We start from the raw sequence: 22219 nt of genomic DNA on the forward strand, positions 1-22219 counted from the left end.
AGTATCCCAAAGATCTCTTGGGGAGCTCATTAAAATGTAGATTCTAGGTGTTCACTCCTGGGAATATGATAAAATACGGGCATATGTAGGAAATGATTGTGGGTTCAACAAAGTCATGTAAATGTTTTGGTTTCCCAGTGCATATAAAAGTTACGTTTACACTATACTGTAATCTGTTAGGTGTGCAATAGCACTATGTCTTTAAAAAACAATGTGCATACCTTAATTGAAAAATAACTTTATTGCTGCGGCGCCTGGGTGGCTCAGTTGGTTAAGCATCTGACTCTTGGTTTTGGCTCAGGGCATGATCTCGCAGTTTGTGAGTTCAAGTCCCGCATCGGGCTCTGCAAAACCTGCTTGAGATTCTCTCTCTCTCCCTCTCTCTCTGTCTGTCTCTGTCCATTCCACATGGTCTCCCTCTCAAAATAAATAAACTTAAAAAATAAAATAAAAACATGCTATTGCTAAAAAATGGTAACCATCATCTGAGCTTTCAACAAGTTGTAATCTCTGATCACAGATCACCATAACAAATGTAATAATAATGAGAAAGTTTAAATCATTACGAGAATCACCAAAATGTGATGCAGAGACACAAAAGGAGCAAATGCAGTAGGAAAAATGGCACCAACGGACTTGATAGGTTGCCACCAACCTCAGTTTGTAAAAACACATACAGTGTCTGCAAAGCACCACAAAGTGAAGCAGAGTAAAGCAAAGTATGCCTGGAGCTGGCAGGTGGTGCTTAGAGCCCGCGGCCGATTCTCATGCTCGTGGTCCACGGATCACACTTTGAGAAGCACCGTACCAAGTGCTCCCTTTCCACCTCGTGAGCAGCTAACAGGTACTGCCACTTTCATTTTCCTCAGCTCTGGGTACAAGTACTAGTATTCTGTTATTGACTCATACCTTTTGAATATTTACTAAACTTTTCCTTTGCTCGTAAGCACTTTACTGTTTTTTCTGTTATATTTTGGTTTTAAAGGGTCATGTGTAATCTAAGTGGTTAACCATGCTCTTATTGGCTGTGTCTCCCTTTTTGTTACTTTAAAATCAGTATTTGTGGGTCAGTCTTTTTCTGCATTTATGATTACGTTTTTCTTTAAAAAAATTTTTTTTTAATGTCTTTTATTTATTTTTGAGAGAGAGAGACAGCATGAGCAGGGGAGGGTCAGAGAGAGCGGGAGAATCCAAAAACAAGCTCCAGGCTCTGAGCTAGCTGTCAGCACAGAGCCTGATTGGGGCTTGAACCCATGAACCGTGAGATCATGAGCTGAGCTGAAGCTGGACACTTAACCGACTGAGCCACCCAGGCACCACTACCTTTTTCTTAATTTCAGTAGAACAAATAATAGATGAGTCAAGTTGAATTTTTATTTTTTCTTGCCTATAAATATGTTTTATGTCTATTTACCTTCCTCTTTTTGGAGAATCATCATTTGTCCCATGTATTATTAGTCTGTTCCTGTTGCCATAATAGAATATCTCAGACTGGGTGGCTTAAGCAGCAGAAATAGATTTCTTTATTTTTCAGAGTTCTAGAGGCTAAAAAGTCCAAGATCAAAGTGCTAGCCAGTTTGGTTCCTGGTGAAGACTCTTCCCAAGCAGAGACCTGCCTTCTCTCTGCCCTTACATGGCAGAGGGGATGAGCAACTCTCTGGAGTCTCTTACAAGGACACTGTCCTCAGATCAAGGCCTTATTTAACTTTATTTATTTATTTTTGAGTAGGCTCCACACCCAGTATGGGGCTTAAACTCACAATTCTGAGATCAAGAGTCACATGCTCTACTTAATGAGCCAGCCACGCACCCCTAACTTTAATTAACTCTGTACTCTAAATGATACCTGAGTTGAGATCAAGAGTCAGATGCTTAAAACCGACTGAGCCACCCAGGCGCCCCAAGTTGATTTCAGATTTAATGAATTATTTGGTCACCTGAATCTAACAAGCAGAGGCAGGAGGATTCTCTCTTGGGAGTAGTGGGAAGTTGAATTAGGTAAGCCTCTTCATCTAGAAAATTCTATAATGATGAGCCCTAGTTTTCCTCATTGCTTCTTGCTTTCTTCTCTATCTTTTTCTGTCCCTGATTTTAAATGCCCTGGATGGATTCCTATTTACTGTAAAGTTCTCTTCTTTGACTTAATTTGCTGCATCTTTGTTTCTTCTTGTAGTTTATTTTACTCACTCCCTCAACTGAATATCCCTCAAATCTGTTTTTTGTTAGTCTTCATTTGTACTTATGCTTAAGAGAGCTTATTCTTTCTTGAACTCTGTTGGTGATTTCTGACCTTGTCATCAGTTAGATTTTAGTTCATTTAAGAACAGGTTCAGTGTTCTTGTCTATGGTTGTGCACAGAAATGTTTACACAGGGAGCTTCACTGAGCCTTTTAGAGCAAAGATTAAAAATAGGTTCAAAGCTATTAAATGTGATTTTTAAAAAATATCTTTTAGGGGCACCTGGGTGGCTCAGTCAGTTAAGCTTCCGACTTCGGCTCAGGTCATGATCTCACGGTTCGTTGGTTCGAGCCCCACCTCGGGCTCTGTGCTGATGGCTAGCTCAGAGCCTGGAGCCTGTTTTGGATTCTGTGTCTCCCTTTCTCTCTGACCTTCCCGTGCTCACGCTGTCTCTGTCTCTCTCAGAAATAAATAAAACATTAAAAAAAAATTTTTTTTTTAATCTTTTAAAAGCCAGCTAATAGAGCCACCTGGGTTGCTCTGTTGGTTGAGCATCTGACTCTTGATTTTGGCTCAGGTCATGATCCCAGGATTGTGGGATCCAGCCCCATGTGGGGCTTCCACACCGAGTGTGGTGCCTGCTTAAGATTTTTTGTCTCTCTCCCTCTACCCCTCTCCCTAGCTCGTGCACTCTCTCTTTAAAAAAAATAGGGGCACCTGAGTGACTCAGTCCGTTAAGTGTCTGACTCTTGATTTGGGCTCAGGTCATGATCTCAGTTTGTGGGATTGAGCCCAGCATCAGTTTCTGCACTGACCACATGGAGCCTGCTTGGGATTCTCTGTCTCCTACTCTCTGTGCCTTCTTTACTCTCTCTCTCAATATAAATAGACTTTAAAAAATAATTTAAAACCTTTTAAAGCTAGATAGTATCCCTCAAATACCTTCTTATCTCACAATAAAACCCAAAGTCTTCATCATATCCTTCAACAGCACATGAGCCTGGTTTTGCCCTACCTCTAGGATCTCAGTTCTCAGAACTCTCTTCCTCTATGAGCAAATCAAACACACAGATGCTTCAGTTTTTTGCACTTGCCTTTTTTTCAGGTCAGGTGTTTGGTGACTTGTTCTTCATTTCCTTCGGGTCTTGACTTAAATGCCACCTCAGAAGGGTCTCTGACTACCCTATCTGAAATTTCATCCCCGCAATCATAGCCCCTACCCTTCTTTATTTTTCTTGACAGCACTTAGCATCATCTGATGTACCGTTTGTATCTTCATTGAAGCCCCCTATTCACACACACATACACACATGTATTTAAGTCTGTAAAAGTAAAGGTTTTATTAAACTTACATAAAAATGTTTTATCCCTAATGCATAGAGTAGTGCCTATCAATAGTAATGGTTCAGTAAATTATATTTTGGATGAACGAATAGTTACCAGTAAGAAGTGGATAAATGCGGCACACTTTATATGTAATTGCCAACTAGTCATTAAAAGCTGTTTATGAGGTGATGATACAGGAAATGCCTTATGATATGAGTAGAGAAAATATGAGTGCATGTGTGTACAATGGTTCCTATTTTGTTTAAATAAAAGGCAGCTATAAGAAGGTAAAATGTGAAGTGGCTAATTTTGGATAATAGGGTTACAGCTGACCTTTATTCTTTATAGTTGATTATATCTCAGTTGTTTATTTAGTAAGGGAGGAATAAATACATATTGTAAAGAAATATCTCTACTTGGCCATCCAGATGTCTAATTCCAAAATTGAACCCCCACCATTCCTTCCACATTGGTTTGGCTTTTTTATCCTGGCAAATCCTCATTCTCAACTTCCACGTCCAGGAGTATCCAAGTGTATCTCCTAGACTCTTCTTGCCTACTGCCTTAAGCTAGGCCTTCATCTCATGCCTCGATAACATTTGAACCTGCCAGTATCTCCCTGCTTTCTGTTTCCTTTATCAGTGTATCTCATACCGCACTGGATTTACTGCTCTAAAACCTTTTCAACAGCATTTAGCTAAAAGCCAAGCCTCTTGAACTAGTATTCAGATTTTCTACTTACTGAACCACCTTCTCTGTTCAGTACCATCTCTGAATGCTCACCATTATTTTTATAGTTAGGGTCTTTATAATCCTTTACGTAGATTATGCTCATTTTGATTTTTTTCCTTTTCTACACTGATTTTCTTGTCTGCAGTTATACGTCTTGTTTAGTTCATCTCTTGTGTTTCTGGGCCCAGTTTATTTTCAGTCTTCTTGAGGTCATTGATAGCACTAGATCTCTTTTACACTTTCTTGCCTAGGTTTACATATCTTCTTTCTTACCTATACTTGAGGTATTTGAGGATTGGCCTCTCTTCCCTTTATTATTGCTTATTTTAGTGGCCCCAACCCAGTGTAAGAGCCTGAGAAATATTTGTGAGGTCCAAATCCTGCCACAGAAATAAAGGTGACATGAGACAATGTATGTGAACCTAAAACACTATACATCAGTTCTCATAACTGTCCGTAGCTAGTGTTTATATCAGTTTTTAATTTTTTTTTTTTTTATATTTTTATTTATTTCTAGGAGAGAGAGAGAGACACAGCATGAGCAGGGGAGGGTCAGAGAGAGAGGGAGTCACAGACCGAAACAGGCTCCAGGCTCTGAGCTGGCAGTCAGCACAGAGCCCGACACGGGGCACGAACCCACAAACCGCGAGATCATGACCTAAGGGAAAGTCGGACGCTTAACCGACTAAGCCACCCAGGCGCCCCTATATCAGTTTTTTAAATGGGAAAATGATTAAATTTTATTAATTAAAAAATAAGAACTATGATATATTGTAAATAAAATAGTATCAGCCTGGGACATGTGGGTGGTTTGGTCAGTTAAGTGTCCAACTCCTGCTTTCAGCTCAGGTCATGATCTCACAGTGAGGAATCGAGCCCTCCATCGGGGTCTGTGCTGACAGCAGATTCTCTCCCTCTCTCACTGCCCTTTCCTTCCTCTCTTTCTCTGAGGAAAAAAAAAATAGTGTCAACTTGCACACGTACCGATGGATAAATGTGAATTCTGTACTTGCTATGTTCTGGTTCTTTTTATAAAACTCTTTGTTAATTGCTGTCTTGTCAGTTTCCAAGAATCAGACTAATTTCTCATTAGTACACTAGTACTTGATGTCCACCAGTTATTCCCTGTCAAAGGAGAGGTGATGATCACTTCTGTTATGTTTGCTATATAACCATACTGCAGTCCATTCTCACTAAATCACCACAGACAGCTGTGTCAGATTTATACCTTAGATCTTAGATTTCAGTGACTTAGGTTTATTCAGTCCTGTCTTGTGTTCCATTATTGCCTTGGTTTCTTTAGTTCATAAACTCTTAACTTACACATGATAATGTGTTCGTGTATATTTGGACCTCCTCCAGAAGTTCATTATGATTTTTCACAATCTTGTGTCTAATTAGACCCTCGCCGGGACCTAGAAAACGCCAGTCTCCTCAGTACAGTGACCCTAAACCACACGGTAATCGACCAGGTACAACTGCCAGAGTCCACCGTTCATCCACACACAGTCTTCACAACGACAGAGGGAAAGCTGTTCGCTGTCGGGAAAAGAAAGAACAGAATAAAGGAAGAGAGGAAAAGGTAAATGTTACTGATTTTCATAAACAAAATATTTATTAACTTTACAAATGAAGACTATATAAATTTTAATAATTTTTAGTCATTAAAACTGCCAAACTGTATAACAAAACCTTAATCATATTCCACCTAGGATTTTTCCCACTCACTATTACAGATATTTTTGGGTATTTTTTTGTAGGCGCTCATAAAATTTAGCCAGTTACCCCTGGGCAGCAAGAGAAGCACATGCTGCATTTGGTCGTCATGTTTCTTTAGTCTCGTTAATGTGAAAATGTTCGCAGCTTGCTCTTTTTGACCTGGCATTTTTGAAGAGTACAGGCCAGTTATTTTGTAAAGTGCCTCTCGGTTTGTAAAGCGCCTTCTGATGTTTTCTTGTGAGTAGATTAAGGTTGTGCATTTCGTACAGGAATGCCATGGAAGGCAAGTTTTGTTCTTCGCAGTATATTATGTAAAGAGGCACAGGGTGCTTATTTGTTCTGTGACTTGTGATAGATTGGAGAGTTTTGTGACATCTGCCAGACTCTCCACTACAGAGTTATTCTTTTTCCCTTTATAATAATTTGGGGGGAGAGACCTTGAGGAGTAAGTAAATATCCTCTTTCTCATCAAAATTTCATCTACTTGTTTTAGCATCCAGTGATGCTTGCCTAAATCAATTATTCCTATGATAATTGAAAAATCATGATTTTCTGATCTAGTAAAACCTTGGTTTGCAAGCGTAATTTGTTCCAGAAACATGTTTATAATCCAAAGTGCTTGTATATCAACGCAAATTTCCAAATTTCCAACGCAAAATAATGGAAACTCAGATGATTCAATTCTACAACCCAAAAATATTCATATAAAAATGATTACAATACTGTCATATAATACAAAATAATAAAATACAATATATAAAGAAGAATAAACAAATTAACCTGCACTTGCCTTTGAAAACCTTTGTGGCTGGTGTGAGGGAGATGAGGTGGGGAGGGTTATTGTGTAGGATGACTGTCACTATCACTAATGGAATCCCTGCTACCTATTGGCTCAGCGGAATCTTTTTCTGCACGGGGGCCATTGTAATACGCTCACACCAACGTTAACCATACAGTATTAATAGATTCTTGTCATATACTGTATTTAATGTAACTGGCAATAAGGCAGCAGAGGAAAGGGTCTATATCTGTGGGCAGCCTGACCTAGAATGAAGCGGAGCACTCCTAAACTTACTCTTGTTTGGAAAAGCAAAGGACTGTCCACAGGTGCTTTGTCCATAGGTGCTGCCCAAGTGACAAAAATACACTAGTGCCAGTTGTGGGTACCTTCCAGTGTTCTGAAAAATCACTGATTTCTGCCAAACACCACAGCCAAGGATCTAAGCATGGGAGACGATCACCCACAATTCCGCAGAGAAAGAGAGAGAGAAGAACCATTGGCTCACTTGTGATCTTGTGACATTCAGCGTCACATACTACTCATGTTGCAAGACATCGCTCATTTATCAACTTAAAATTTATTAGAAATGTTTGCCAATCTTGCGGCACTCGCAGAACAAGTTACTTGCAGTCTAAGGGTTTACTGTAATTAGATGCTGAATAGTGGTAGTAACTAGTGACTGAAAAGAACAAACTTTTGGGTGGCTGGGTGGCTCAGTCAAGTGTCTGACTTCCGCTCTGGTCATGATCTCACGGTTTTGTGAGTTTAAGCCCCGTGTTGAGCTCTGCGCTGGCCCTGCACAACCTGCTTGGGATTCTATCTGCCCTACCCCTGCTTTCACTCTCTCTGTCAAAATAAATAAGCTTAAAAAAATAAAAAAAACAGACTTCTTAGAAGAAGAAGATGATTATAATCAGAAAATGTGGAATAAAACTATTAAGCCATAAAAGGTGAATAGACTTTTATCCTATTTAAAATCTTTTACTATATATTCATTTTAGAAAATCAGAAAATAGAGTAAGTAAAAAAACCCCCAGAAACTAATGCTCCTACTCCTCCTGAGATCTGTTAATCCCATCGAATATCCTTTTCTATATACATGATTCTTTTTGGCCATAAGTGAAATCATGAAGTAATCTGTTCTTTTCAGCAATCAGTGTATTCTGACAATCTTTCTGTATTGAGTTGGTCTGTTCTAAATAGTAGCTGTACAAATGATAGAGGGAAGGAGATAAAAGCACACAGACATGTGCTCTTCAGTGCTGTTTTTTTTATTTTAATTTAAAATATTTTTACATTTTTTTAACGTTTATTTATTTTTGAGACACAGAGAGAGAGAGAGTGCATATGGGGGGGGGGAGGAGCAGAGAGAGAAGGAGACACAGAATCCAAAGCAGGCTCCAGGCACTGACCTCTCATTACAGAACCTGACAGGGGGCTCGAACCCATGGACTGAGAGATCGTGACCTGAGCTGAAGTTGCACACTTAATCACCTGAGCCACCCAGGCGCCCCACAGTGTTTCTCTTCAGGTCTTTTGCCTATTTTCAAAATGGATTGTTGTTTTAGTGTTGGGGTTTGAGAGCTCTTTATTATTATTATTTTTTATTTTTTTAATTTACATCCAAGTTAGCATATAATGGTTTCAGGAGTAGAATTCGGTGGTTCATCCCCTGTATAAAATACCCAGTGCTCAGCCCAGCAGGTATCCTCCTTAATGCCCTTTGCCCATTTAGCCCATCCGCCCACCCACAACCCCTCCAGCAACCCTCAGTTCTCTGTATTTAAGAGTTTCTTATTTATTGTCCCCCCCTGTTTTTATATTATTTTTGCTTCCCTTCCTTTTGCTTATGTTCATCTGTTTTGTATCTTAAATTCCACATATGAGGGGCGCCTGGGTGGCTTAGTCGGTTAAGTGTCTGACTTTCGCTTAGGTCATGATCTCGCGGTTCGTGGGTTCGAGCCCCGCGTCGGGCTCTGTGCTGACTGTCAGCTCAGAGCCTGGAGCCTGTTTCGGAGTCTGTATCTCCCTCTCTCTCTGACCCTCCCCTGCTCACACTCTCTCTCTCTCTCCTAGAAATAAATAAAAATATTAAAAAAAAAATTCCACATGTGAGTGAAGTCATATGATATTTGTCTTTCTCTGCCTGACTAATTTTGCTTAGGATAACATACTTTAGTTTTATTCATGGTGTATGCAAATGGCAGGTTTTCATTCTTTTTGATTGCCGACTAATACTCCATTGACTGTATACACCACATCTTTATCCATTCATCCATTGATGGACCTTTGAGCTCCTCCCATACTTTGGCTATTGTTGATAGTGCTGCTATCAACATCGGGGTGCATGTGTCCTTTCAAAACAGCACGTCTGTAGCCTTTGGATAAATACCTAGTTAGTGCAATTGCTGGGTTATAGGGTAGTTCTATTTTTAATTTTGGGGGGAACCTCCATACTGTTTTCCAGAGTGGCTGCACCAGTTTGCATTCCCACCAGCAGTGCAAAAGAGATCCATTTTCTCTGCATACTCGCCAATGTCTGTTGTTGCCTGAGTTGTTAACGCTGGCCATTCTGACAGGTGTGAGGTGGTATCTCATTGTGGTTTTGATTTGTATTTCCCTGATGATGAGTGATGTTGAGCATTTTTTCATGTGTCTGTTAGCCATCTGGGTGTCGTCTTTGGAAAAGTGTCTTTTCATATCTTTTGCCCGTTTCTTCACTGGGTTATTTGTTTTTTGGGTGTTTGTTAAGTTCTTTATAGACTTTGGATACTAACCCTTTATCTGTGTGTCATTTACAAATATCTTCTCCCATTCCGTTGGCTGCCTTTTAGTTTTGCTGTGAGAGTTCTTTATATATTCTAGGTACTGGCCATTTGTCAGTAATGTCTTCTGCAACTATTTCCTTTCACTGTGCAGCTTGTCTGTTCATCCTTTTAACTGCATCTTTTACAAGGCAAAAGATTGTAATTGTGATGAAGTCCAGTATTCCAGTTTACAAGTTGTACTTTTGGTATCGATTTTTTAACTCTTTGTCTAGCCCTAGATCCTAAATATTTTTTTTCCCTAAAAGTTTTATAATTGTATGTTTTACATTTACATTTATGATCTGTTGTGAGCTGATTTTTGTGTAAGGTGTGAGGCTTAGGTTGAGGTTCAGTTTTTGCCTGTTACTATACATGTGTAATTGCTCCAGCATCATTTGTTGGAAAGGCTCTATTTTACTGAATTACCTTTACACCTTTTTTACAAAAATGAGTTGGACATATATGTATGTCTTTAGTTCTGGGTTCTGTTGTGTTTCATTGATACTTTTATCTGTCTCTCAACCAGTATTACCCAGTCTTGGTTACTATAACTGTAGAGTAAGTCTTCAAATTGGGTAGACTGATTCATCCCATTTCATTCTTTCTTTTCAAAATTGTGTTAGCTATTCTAGTTCCTTTCTGTTTTCATATAAAATTTAGAATCAGCTTTCTACATCTACAAAGAATCTTGCTCAGGTTTTGATAGGAGTTACATTAAATCTGTATACAGCTTGGGAAAAGTTTACATCTTTATTATGTCGTCTTCCAATCCATGAACATGTTACTTATCTACTTTTATTTAGATTTTTAAATTTCTTTTGTCATCAATGCATAGTTTTCAGAATACAAGTCTTGCAGATGTTCTGTTAGATTTTACATCTGTTTCACTTTTTTTAAGTGATTGTAAGTGGTATTGTATTTCTAATATCAGTGTCTACATATGCATTGCTAGCACTGTATATGGAAACAATCAACTTTCTAAAAAAATTTTTTTAATTGTGGTTTTTGTTTTTTTATTTTTTTTTAATGTTTCATTTATTTCTAGGAGAGAGAGAGAGAGAGAGAGACAGCGTGAGCAGGGGAGGGTCAGAGAGAGAGGGAGTCACAGACTGAAACAGGCTCCAGGCTCTGAGCTGGCTGTCAGCACAGAGCCCGACGTGGGGCTCGAACCCACGAACCGTGAGATCATGACCTAAGCGAAAGTCGGACGCTTAACTGACTAAGCCACCCAGGCGCCCCAATTGTGATTTTAATATAATGTAACATAGGGGTGCATGGGTGGCTCAGTCGGTTCACTATTTGTGGGTTCAAGCCCCTCATCGGGCTCTGTGCTGACACCTCAGAGCCTGGAGCCTGCTTTGGATTCTGTGTCTCCCTCTCTCTCTGCACCTCCCCTGCTTACACTGTGTGTGTGTGTCTGTGTGTGTGTCTGTGTCTCTTTCTCTCAAAAATAAAGATAAACATTAAAAAAATGAATACAATGTGACCAAATTTACTATTTTAACCTTTATATATACATACATATATGTATATGTATATATGTATATATGTATGTATATATAAAGCCTTTATGTATGTATATATTTTTTATTTAAATTTTTAAAATTTCTTAAATAATTTATCAATTATAATTATATAATCATATAATTATAAAAACAATTAAAATATTTTATTTAAATATAAATACATATATATATTTTAGAGAGAGAGGGAGCTGGGGAGGAGCAGAGGGAGAGAATCTTAAGCATGGGGCTCAGTCTCACAACCCTGAGATCATGACCTGAGCCAGAATCAAGAGTCAGACCCTTAACTGACTAAGCCAACCAGTCTCCTCCCATTTTAAATAAACATTTTTAAGTGTGCAGTTTAGTGAACTTAAGTACATTTATATTGTTGTACCATCTCCACCATCCATCACGGAATAATTGCAGTTTTGCAAAACTGAAACTCTACCCATTAAACAATAGTTCCCTGAAAAGGAAAAACTCTGTCTTCTGCCTACTCCCTACTCACAGAACACTTCTGAATTCCAAGTATATAGGGTTTTTCCTCCACACCCCAACCAGCTGTCCAACACCAGCTGAGTATTCTACAACTTAAGTCTGACACTTATCTATCTGGAGTTAGCATCAGATCTCACAGGTAAGGGCTCAGTCCCACAAGATCGCTTCCACATCAGTACCAGTTACAATTTGGGATGTCACCTGTGCTTCTGACCAACTGGTATAAATCAGAGGTTACCATGACCCCCTCCTTGTTTCAGTAATTATCTAGAGCAGCTAACTAAAAGAAATAACAGCTTATTCCAGATTACCAGTTTATTACAAAGGATACAACTCAGGAACAGCAAGAAGAGTAGCATAGGGCAAGGTATATGGGAGCTTCTGTGTGTTCGCCGGGCATGCCACATTCCTGGCACCTTCACGTGTTCACAAACTAGAAGGTCTCCGAACCACATCCTTTTGGGTTATTCAGCCTTCGTATTTGATTAAAACATTGATTGAATCATTGTCCATCAGTGATTAATTGAACCTCCAGCCCTCTTCCCTTGCCAGAGGTTGGTGGAGTGAGGCTGAAGTTCCAACACTTGAATCACATGCTTGGTTCCCTTGGCAATAGCCCCATCATGTGGTTTCTAGGGGCTTTCCAAAATTCACGGTGTTAACATAAGCTCAGTATGGTTGTGAGGGGCCTGTTAAGAATAACAAAGGACACCTCTTTCATCTTTACTACTCTGGAGCAATTTTAGGAGCTGGAAACAGAAACTAAATATTATAGCAAAAGATCTTCCCATTGCTCTTATCACTTAAGAAATTGCAATGGTTGGGGCACCTGGGTGGCTCAGTTGGTTAAGTGTCCGACTTCGGTTCAGGTCATGATCTCATGGTTTGTGGGGTCGAGCCCCGTGTCAGGCCCTGTGCTGAACCCTTGCTCAGAGCCTGGAGCCTGCTTTGGATTCTGTGTCTCCTTCTCCCTCTGCCCCTCCCCCGCTCACACTCTGTCTCACTTTGTCTCACAAAAATAAATATTAAAAATTTTTTTTTTAAATAAAAAAGAAATTGCAAGAGTTGTAGTAGTTGTTTGCCAGGAATAGGAGTTAGACTGAATATATGCCTGCTACAAATCACACTCCCTGTTCCCCCCCTTTCCCCCTGCCCCTGGCAACCATTATTTTACTTTCTGTCTCTGAATTTGATTGCTTTAAGTACCTCCTATGAGTGGAATCATACAGTCTTTTAGCTTATTCTGCTTCGTATAAGGTCCATCAGAATTTCACCAACTCCCTTGGTGTTTATCCAGTCATCCATTAATGGACACTGGGTTGCCTCCATCTTTTTGGCTGTTGTGAATAATGATTCCATATCATTGGTGTATAAAAATCTCGAGACCCTATTTTCGAGTCTTTTGGAGATATATGGATATATATATATATATTCATCCAGAAATGGAATTGTTGAGTCATGTATAATTCTATTTTTAATTTTTTGAGGAACTACCAAACTTTCACAGTGGTTGCACCATTTTTACATCTCCATCAATGATGCCCACAGGTTCCAATTTCTCTACATTTTTGCCAACACTTGTTATTTTCTGTGTTTTTTAATAGCCATCATGATAGTATGAACTGGTATCTCATTGAGGTTTTGATTTGCATTTCTGTAGTGATAAAATTGATTTTTGTATGTCACTCTTGTGTCCTGCCACCTTGCTGAAGTCATTTATTAATTTTTGGAGAATTTTTCTAGATTCCTTACCATTTTCTGAGCAGACATCATGTCATCTGCAAACAGGACAGTTTTATTTCTTCCTTTTAGATTTAGATGCTTTCATCCTTTTTCTTTCTCTGTTACACTGGCTGAAACTTCTAGCACTATGTTGAATTAAGTGTGATGAAAGTGGACATGCTAGCTTGTTTTCAGTCTTAGGGGGAAACCATTCAGTGTTTCTTTATTAAATGAAACATTAATGCTAGGTTTGTTGTGTATTGAAGAAGTTCCTCTTGAATCCTGGTTTTCTGAGAGTTTTTATTCTAGATGTTGAATTATGCCAGGTGCTTTTTTAGCATCTATTGTATGATGCTATAGTTTTCCTTCTTTAGTGTGTTAATATGTAGATTACATTGATATATATATATATATATGTACACACACACATATATATTTATGTATTGAACTAGCCTTGCATCTCTGGAATAAACATCACTTGGTTATGGTATACAATTCTTTTTCTTGCTATATTCTGTTTGGTAATATTTTGTTAAGGATTTTTGCAAATATATTTATGAGGGATGTTGGTCTATACTTGTTTTTTTGAACTGTTTTTGATTTGGTATCACAACATTAGCTTCATAAAATGAATTGAGAGCATTCCTTCTGTTTTCTGGAAGAGACTATGTTTGATGTAATTCTCCAGTGAAACACCTAGGCTTTGGATATTTCTTTTTTGGTTTTAAAGTTATGCGTTCAGTTTCCTTGGTAGTTATAAGGCTGTTCAAAGAATCTTTTTCAGATGAGTTGTGGTGGTTTGTGTTTTTCAAGGTAGTGATCCCTTTTGTCTAAGTTATCTAACTTATGTATGTAGAGTTTTTGTAAGATTCCCTATTACTCTTTGGGTATCTGCAAGTCTTGAGGTCATTCTTGACATTGATAATACATGTTCCCTGTCTTTTTTTTCATTTTCAGTGTTGCTAGAGGTTTTTCAGTTTTATTTACCTTTTCAAAGAACCAGTTCTTTGTTTTATTGATTTTTCCCTATGTTTTTATTTCATTAGCTTTTGCTGTTATCACTGTTATTTCTTGTTTCCTCCTTTAATTTTCCTCTTATTTAAAAAAAATTAAAAAAAATTTTTTTTCCCCCTAAATTTCCAAGAGAGCGTGAGCAGGGGAGAGTTAGAGAGAGAGGGAGACACAGAATCTGAAGCAGGCTCCAGGCTCTGAGCTAGCTGACAGCACAGAGCCTGACGTGGGGCTCGAACCCACAAACCATGAGATCATGACCTCAGCCAAAGTTGGACACTTAACCAACTGAGCCACCCAGGCACCCCATTTTTTTTTTTTAATTTTTTAAATGTTTTTATATTTTTGAGAAAGAGCACAGGCGAGGGAGGGACAGAGAGAGGGAGGCAGAGGATCAGAAGTATCCTCTGCTCTGACAGCAGAGAACCCAATGTGGGGCTTTAACTCATGAACTATGAGATCATGACCTGAGCTGAAGTCATATACATAACCAACTGAGCCACCCACGTGCCCCTTATGTTTCTTTAAGTTTTTTCATAAGTAGATTCCATGCCCAATGTGGGGCTTGAACTTAACAACCCTAAGATCAAGAGTTGCACGCTCCACCCACTGAGCCAGTCAGGAGCCCCTGTTTTGCTCACTTTAGATTATTAGTTTAAGACTTTCCCCCTAATATATGCATTTAGTGCTATAAGTTTGCCTCTCAGTACTGATTTAGCTGTGTTCCAGTGGTTATGTTGTATCTTCCTTTTCATTTAATTCATTTTATTTTTAAAATTTCTTAGACTTCCTCTTTGACCCTATGATTATTTAGCAGTGTGTTATTTAGTTCTGGTTGTACAGAGATTGTCTTGCTTTTCTGTTACTGATTTCTAGTTTGAATCCTTTGTGCTTTGAGAATATATTCCATTTGATGTCAACTCTTTTAAAGTTGTTGAAGTTTGTTTTATGGCCCTGGTTATGTCTGTCTTGTTATGTTCTATGAGTACTTGAAATATATTCTTTGAGCATTTAAAATAATATAATATGTATTTTGCCCTTATTGGGTGGAACTATCATAATGTCAGTTTGATTTTGCTGGATGATGGTACTATTGAGTTTTTCTATATCCTTGCTGATTTTATTTCTGGTGATTCTGTCAATAGTTGGAGAGAGTTGCTGAATTCTCCAAGTATGTCTAAAGATGTGCTTATTAGTTTCTGCTTCCTATATTGTAGCTTTGTTGTTTGGTGCATTTAGGGTTGCTTTCTCTTAGAAGGATTGAACTGTTTATCATTATGTAATATCCCTCTCTGTCTCTCATAGTTTTGTGGGGTTTTTTTGGTTTTGGTTTGAAATTTACTTTATCTGATATTAATAGGCATGGCTGTTTTCCCTTGATGAATGTTTGCATATTAAACCTTTTTCCATTCTTTTACTTTCAGCCTACCTGTTATCACTGTATATGAACAAGTTTCTCGGTGACTGCATATAATTGAGTCATATTTTTAATTTTGCCAAGTTTTGTCATTTAATTGGTGTATATGGTCCATATACAGTTAATGTATTTTGTTATGTTAGGGTTTAAGCCTGCCATTTTATTTTTCGTTTTCTGATTGTTCTGAGGGTTTTTGTTTTTGTTTTTGTTTTAGAATTATGTTTTGATGTTCTATAGTGTTTTGCATATATCCCTTTGTATTAGCTTTTTCAATGGTTGCTCTAGATATTACGTATACAGAACTTGTACAGGTTGGTTCATAGCAGCACTCTCCACAATAGCTAAAACATGGAAAGAGCCTAAGTGTCCATCAACAGATGAATGGATCAAGATGATGTGGTTTATCTATACCATGGAATACTACATGGCAATGAGAAAGAATGAAATCTGGCCATGTGTAGCAACATGGATGGACCTTGAGGGTGTTATGCTGAGCGAAATAAGTCAGGCAGAGAAGGACAAATATCATATGTTTGCACGTATAGGAGGATTAGGAGGAACTTGACGGAGGAACAAGGGGGAGAAGAAGGGGGGAAATGGTGGGGGAAAGGGAGAGAGGCAAACCATGAGAGACTCTTGAATGCTGACAAAAACTGAGGACTGATGGATGTGGGGGGAGGGGGGATGGGCATAGAGGAGGACACTTATGGGGATGAGCACTGAGTGTTATGTGGAAACTAATTTGACAATAAACTATTTGTAAAAAAAAAAAAAAGAACTTGTACAGGTTGACTGGTATTGTCATTTTACCAGTTTGAATGAAGTGTAGAAGTCTTATCTTTTTATATCCCTTTAACTTCCCCTGTTTACAATTATTTTAAATATTTCCATTCATTTAGAATCTCATCACATAGTGTTAAAATTTTTGCTTCACCTGTTAAATAAATTAGAAAACTCAAAAAGAGAAAGAAAGTCTGTTGTAGTTACCCATATTTTTACGTACTGTGTTTTTTCCTCCTTCCCACTGTTTTTCTGTTTAGAGAACTTCTTTTTTTTTTTTTTTTAATGTTTTTATTTATTTCTAGGAGAGAGAGAGAGAGACAGGGTGAGCAGGGGAGGGTCAGAGAGAGAGGGAGTCACAGACCGAAACAGGCTCCAGGCTCCGAGCTGGCAGTCAGCACAGAGCCCGACGCGGGGCTCGAACCCACGAACCGCGAAATCATGACCTAAGCGAAAGTCGGACGCTTAACCAACTAAGCCACCCACGCGCCCCTAGAGAACTTCTTTTAATCATTCTTTTAGGGTTGGTCTTCTGGCAACAGAATTCTCTTACTTTTCCTTCATCTAAGAATGTTTTGATTTTCCTTTCATTCCTGAAGGACATTTTTGCTTGATAGAGGATTCTGGATTGACAGTTCTTTTCTTTTAGCGCTTGGAAAATTTCATGCCATCTCCTGTGGCCGGCCTCCTTTTCTGAGGAGAACTCTGCTTTCATTTGAATAGTTTTTCCCTATCAGCAGGGTGTTGTTTTTGCTCATTGCTCTCAGTTTTTCTTTGTCATTAGTTTTCTGAAGTTTAATTATGATATGTGTTGGAATGGATTAATTTGAGGTCTTTCTGAAGTTTTCTGTTTTTTGGTTTGTTTCAAACATGTTCATAATTGCTTGTTTGAAGCATTTTATCATAGTGGTCTCAAAATCCATCAGGACATCCTTTCTTCACGGTCTTGTCATGTGTTGATTCTCGTTTTGTTAAGCTTGAGATCTTTTTTTTTTTAAGTTGATTTATTTTTGAGAGAGAGAGCATAAGCAGAGGAGAGATAGAGAGGATCAGAAGTGGACTCAGCACTGACAGCACAGAGTTCAGTGTGGGGTTCAAACTCACAAACTGCAAGATCATGACCTGAGCCGAAGTTGGACACTTAATTGACTGAGCCACCCAGGCCCTGAAGTTTGAGATCTTTGTGGTACTTGATATGACAGTTTTAGATTGAAATCTGGACATTTTCATATTATGTTATGAGGCTCTTAGATCTTATTTAAACCTACTGTTTTAACTGACGTTTTCTAACACTGCTGTGGCAGGAAAGCCAGGGGGCCATCACTCAATATCAGGTGAAAGGCGAAGTCTAGGTTCCCACCCCAGCCTCTTTTTAACACCTGAGTTGAGGAGGGCGTCTTCTCATTACTGCTGAGCTGTGGTGCAAGTTCTGCTTATGAACTCCGGTGACACTGTAGTGGGAGTGACCTTGTCTTGACTTTCTGCGAATCTTCCTCTGACACCACCCCAGTGCCCCATACTGTCCAGTGTGGATGTAGTCCAGGTTCCCTCTGTGATCTCCACTGACTGAGTGAAGAGTCTTGTTCCTGGTTGGCAGGGATGAAAATTCCAGCTACCTGATTGGCTTCTGCTACCACCGTGATGGGGGTGTAGAGTATGTCATTACAGCCTCCCCAGGGTGGAAGTCTAGGCTCCCCACTGGGCTTTTGCTTGCCTGCGTAGGGGTGATGCTCAGCCTTATCTGAGGTGCTTGACTGGAGTAGAGTATAGGGGTCTAGAAGTTTCGTCTTGCTAGCCTACCTCTTTCTTGGAGTACTGGCTAGAGAGAGCAAGCTTCTGTTGGGGTTTTTTTGTGTGCCCGTGTTGTTGTTTCTGGGTTTCCGGCTTCTTTGACCTTGACTGGATTTATGAAGGAGGGGAAAAAAACCTGGAGAATGCATCACTTTGTCCAGGTTCCCTAGTTTGCCTTTCTTTGTACTTTCCAAAGCCCTGTCTTTTTTAATGTATAATGCCAGGTTTTTTAGTTCTCTGTAGCAGAATAACGAAAAGTACATCTGCTCTGTCTTCCTGTGAGTGAAAGCCTAGCTGTCATTTCTAATTAACTCTTTTGATTGAGACAGTGGATTTGGATTTTGTGTTGATAATGTTGCCAGCTTTTACACTAACTGGTTTTGGGATGCCTGGGTAGCTAAGTCGGTTGAGCGTCCGACTTCGGCTCAGGTCATGATCTCTCTGTTTCTGAGTTCTAGTCCCGCGTCGGGCTCTGTGCTGACAGCTCAGATTCTGTGCGTGTCTCCCTCTCTGCCGCTTCCCTACTTGCACTTTGTCTCTCTCTCTCGCTCTCTCTCAAAAATAAATAAACATTAAAAAAATTTTTTTTAACTAACCGATTTTCAACCTGACTAGGTATTTATCTCCTGGTTAATTGGTTCCTCTTCAGTTTTATTTTGAGCATCAAAAAGGAGGCTATGTTCTGTTTAGTCTCTCTCCTGCCCCCTTTCACCTCCTAGTAGTTGCTAGCACTTTTACTCAGAGCAAGTTATTGAATCCATATGTGCTTAAAGGAAATCGTGCTGTTTCAGCTAAGTAAAGTCCTATCAGAGATGTCAACATTTGAAATTCTCTCTGTTTGAGTATTTTTTACTTTTATTCGGTTTGACTCTTATTGAATTATTTCTCCTTTATGCCTAGCTTAAATTCATTTGGCTTTGTCTGCAAACATTGCCCTCAGCACTGTGTTCTGTGGGAGGAAAGCAGGCAGCTAGAAAGTACTTTCTAGGGCCGCCTAGGTGGCTCAGTCAGTTAAGCGCCCTACTTTGGCTCAGGTCATGATCTCATGGTTCATGGGTTTGAGCCCCGCATCGGGCTCTGTGCTGACAGGTCAGAGCCTGGAGCCTTTCTCAGATTCTGTGTCTCTCTTTCTCCGCTCCTCTCCCATCATGCTCTCTCAAAAACAAATAAACATTTAAATTTAAAAAAAAAAAATAAAAGAAAGTACTTTTAAAAATTTAATTTACAAAGTAATATCCATACTGGTAGTTCACCCAGTGTTCACCAGATACTGCTGGGTTTCCCATAAAAATGTAAACTGCCCTGCAGTGCTCTGTGAGTTTGCCGTGTGCCCTGCAGGACACAGTACACGGCTTAAGGAGCTGCGCCCCGAGGCCTGGCGGCACAGACGAGGGGCGGGGACCGCACCTAGGGACCACGGTGTCTCTTGAGTGGGGTGGGAACTGTGAAAAGGAATGTGTTTGGAGCCTCGGTGAGGGCTGAGGAGGTGCTTATGAGTGAGCTGTAATCGTAGCTACATACACCGTCTGTCTGTCTTTAACCTTATCTCCTCTAAAGCTTTGAGATAAATGTCACACATATCAGTAGTAAGCACAGTTCATCTCAGTATTGATTTCTTAATTCTTGCCAGTTCGTATACATAATATTTTTGTTTCTCTTGAACACTTTTGTCATACTTTTTATGTAAAAGTAGAGGTTGAATTTGAAACTCTGATAACACTGATGTTGGTGTAGCAGGACGATGTCACAGTCTGATTCTCTCTTTATTACTTGTACTATTATATTAGCTCTTTACAAATATCACTGGAGTCCAGTCTTTGTGTCTGACTTGCAGAAACAGAATACAATTTTTGAGGCAATCAGAAGCTCTTTTTTTTTTTCTCCCAACTCAGAACAAATCACCTGCTGCAGTTACGGAACCGGAGACCAGTAAATTCGATAGCACTGGATATGATAAGGACTTAGTAGAAGCTTTGGAAAGAGATATAATTTCTCAGAATCCCAACGTTCGATGGTAAGTTGTATCACAACAAGATAATGGGATAAGGCTTTTAGGAAAAGAGAACGGAACCAGTGCGGGCGTGCACTGAAGATTAGTCCTTGGGGATGGACCCAGTGTACACACGGTGTGAACCCAACACTTGGTTCAGGCTATACCAAGTTTCTGTCTGAGATTTTTTTTTTTTTTTAACTTCATAAAATAACAAATGATTATTTGTTAGATTAAAAAAATCTTCCATACAGAGCAGGAGGAAGATCACAGAAATTTCCATCTTCTTTTGGCACGTCCTCCAGTGGGGAAACGGCAGTGACGCTTATTGCATGTGTGTTGCTTGTTTTTGTCTTTACGGGAGCTCTGTGCCCAAGTGGGGCTTGGACTTACAACCCCGAGGTGAAGGGCCTCCCATTCTACTGACTGAGCTTTCCAGCAGCCCGCGTTGCTTGTTACATACAGGTTTATCCCGTGGGTGTTTCTTTTATTTTCTATGACTTTTAGCAGTGGTTCTCAGCTTGTTTAATATTATGTTGAATCAGAGAACTGTAATTATCACACTGAGTTCTAAAAGCTCCCTTAATGATTTTTAGGTATGGTTTTGGGGATATTTTAAAAATAATCTTTGGTGTTTGATATTTATACAGTGAGCGTGTATTTTCATGACTGTGCCGCATGTGGCAGCGGCGGCAGCAGCAGAGCTGTCTGGTGGTTGGAGATGACTACGTGGCAGTCTCTATGATACTGTCTCTGGGTTGGAGGCAAGACAGCAGTGTTGCAGCCTGTGTCTCCTTACTGCCCTTCTTATTCTTTATGGATTTTTTTTTTTTAACGGGTTCGTTGTTTCTAAACTACAGGGTTTATGACATGAGCATCACCAGAGCAGGAATTTAAAGTGAGATGGCCTGATCTTAAGAGTGGGCCTGTAGACCCTGCTTCCCTGAGCAGACGGTCTTTCCTGCCAGGAGCTGACGGTTGAGGCTGCATAGCATGGCGGCCTCCTGGCGGCACACTGGCTCCCCGGGGCCTGCGGCCCATCCGGCCCTGCGTGGGCGCCGTGGGGCCGTGTGCTTCAGCGGCTCTCCAGGTCCCATAGAGCCGGAAACATAACCTGTGACGTCGGTGATAAAGTATCTCCTCTTTCAGGGATGATATTGCTGATTTAGTAGAAGCTAAGAAGTTGCTTAAGGAAGCTGTGGTGTTACCAATGTGGATGCCAGAATTCTTTAAGGGCATCAGGCGACCATGGAAGGTAAGTGCCTTACCATCACGGCATTGTCAAAGTGAACGGCACGTACACTGCTGTAGAAAACTAGTATTTATCTTATTCAGGGAAGAGTGGGGAGTAAGAGTAGGTAAGGAAAATTTTTAATTAAAAGGTATGTTATTCAGGATTTTGTTTAGATCAAAAGCTATTGCAAGGTTCTCAGAATATAGGTACCGTGTGACCTTTGGAGAGTTGATTTCAGATGAGCTTGTATTTTCAGATATGAACAAGTTGCCTAATGCAGAAAAACTCTGTTTTATATATCATGCTACGGAACTTGTCTACTTCTTGCATTTGTCTTTAAGAAACTGAGACGCCCACTTCTAGTAGGTACTTTCTTAAGAGTCATGAGCTGATCTGAAAAGACACTGAAAAAAACTTTCTTAGATTTGGAAAATGTGCTAATGGCTAACTCTGCTGCACTTTTTTTTTTTAATGTTTTATTTATTTCTAGGAGAGAGAGAGAGAGAGAGACAGCGTGAGCAGGGGAGTGTCAGAGAGAGAGGGAGTCACAGACTCTGAAACAGGCTTCAGGCTCTGAGCTGGCAGTCAGCACAGAGCCCGACGCGGGGCTCGAGCCCATGAACCGCGAGATCATGACCTAAGCGAAAGTCGGACGCTCAACCGACTAAGCCACCCAGGCGCCCCTCTGCTGCATTTATTATTAAGAATTCTTGAAATATGAAGTGATA

At 39.7% G+C, this 22219-nt stretch overlaps 1 protein-coding gene across 1 annotated transcript in view; it reads left to right on the forward strand.

The window, feature by feature from the left end:
• KATNA1 (katanin catalytic subunit A1) overlaps positions 1-22219 on the forward strand; it is a 46935-nt gene that overhangs the window by 16302 nt on the left and 8414 nt on the right. The window contains exons 4-6 of the mRNA XM_077775996.1: positions 5638-5818; positions 20160-20281; positions 21407-21512. Of these exons, the coding sequence (XP_077632122.1) occupies positions 5638-5818; positions 20160-20281; positions 21407-21512 (409 nt within the window). The remainder of the gene's footprint in view (positions 1-5637; positions 5819-20159; positions 20282-21406; positions 21513-22219) is intronic.

The sequence above is a fragment of the Crocuta crocuta genome, unplaced genomic scaffold (genome assembly GCF_008692635.1).
Source record: "Crocuta crocuta isolate KB4526 unplaced genomic scaffold, BGI_CrCroc_1.0 scaffold25, whole genome shotgun sequence".
Classification (NCBI taxonomy): domain Eukaryota; kingdom Metazoa; phylum Chordata; class Mammalia; order Carnivora; family Hyaenidae; genus Crocuta; species Crocuta crocuta.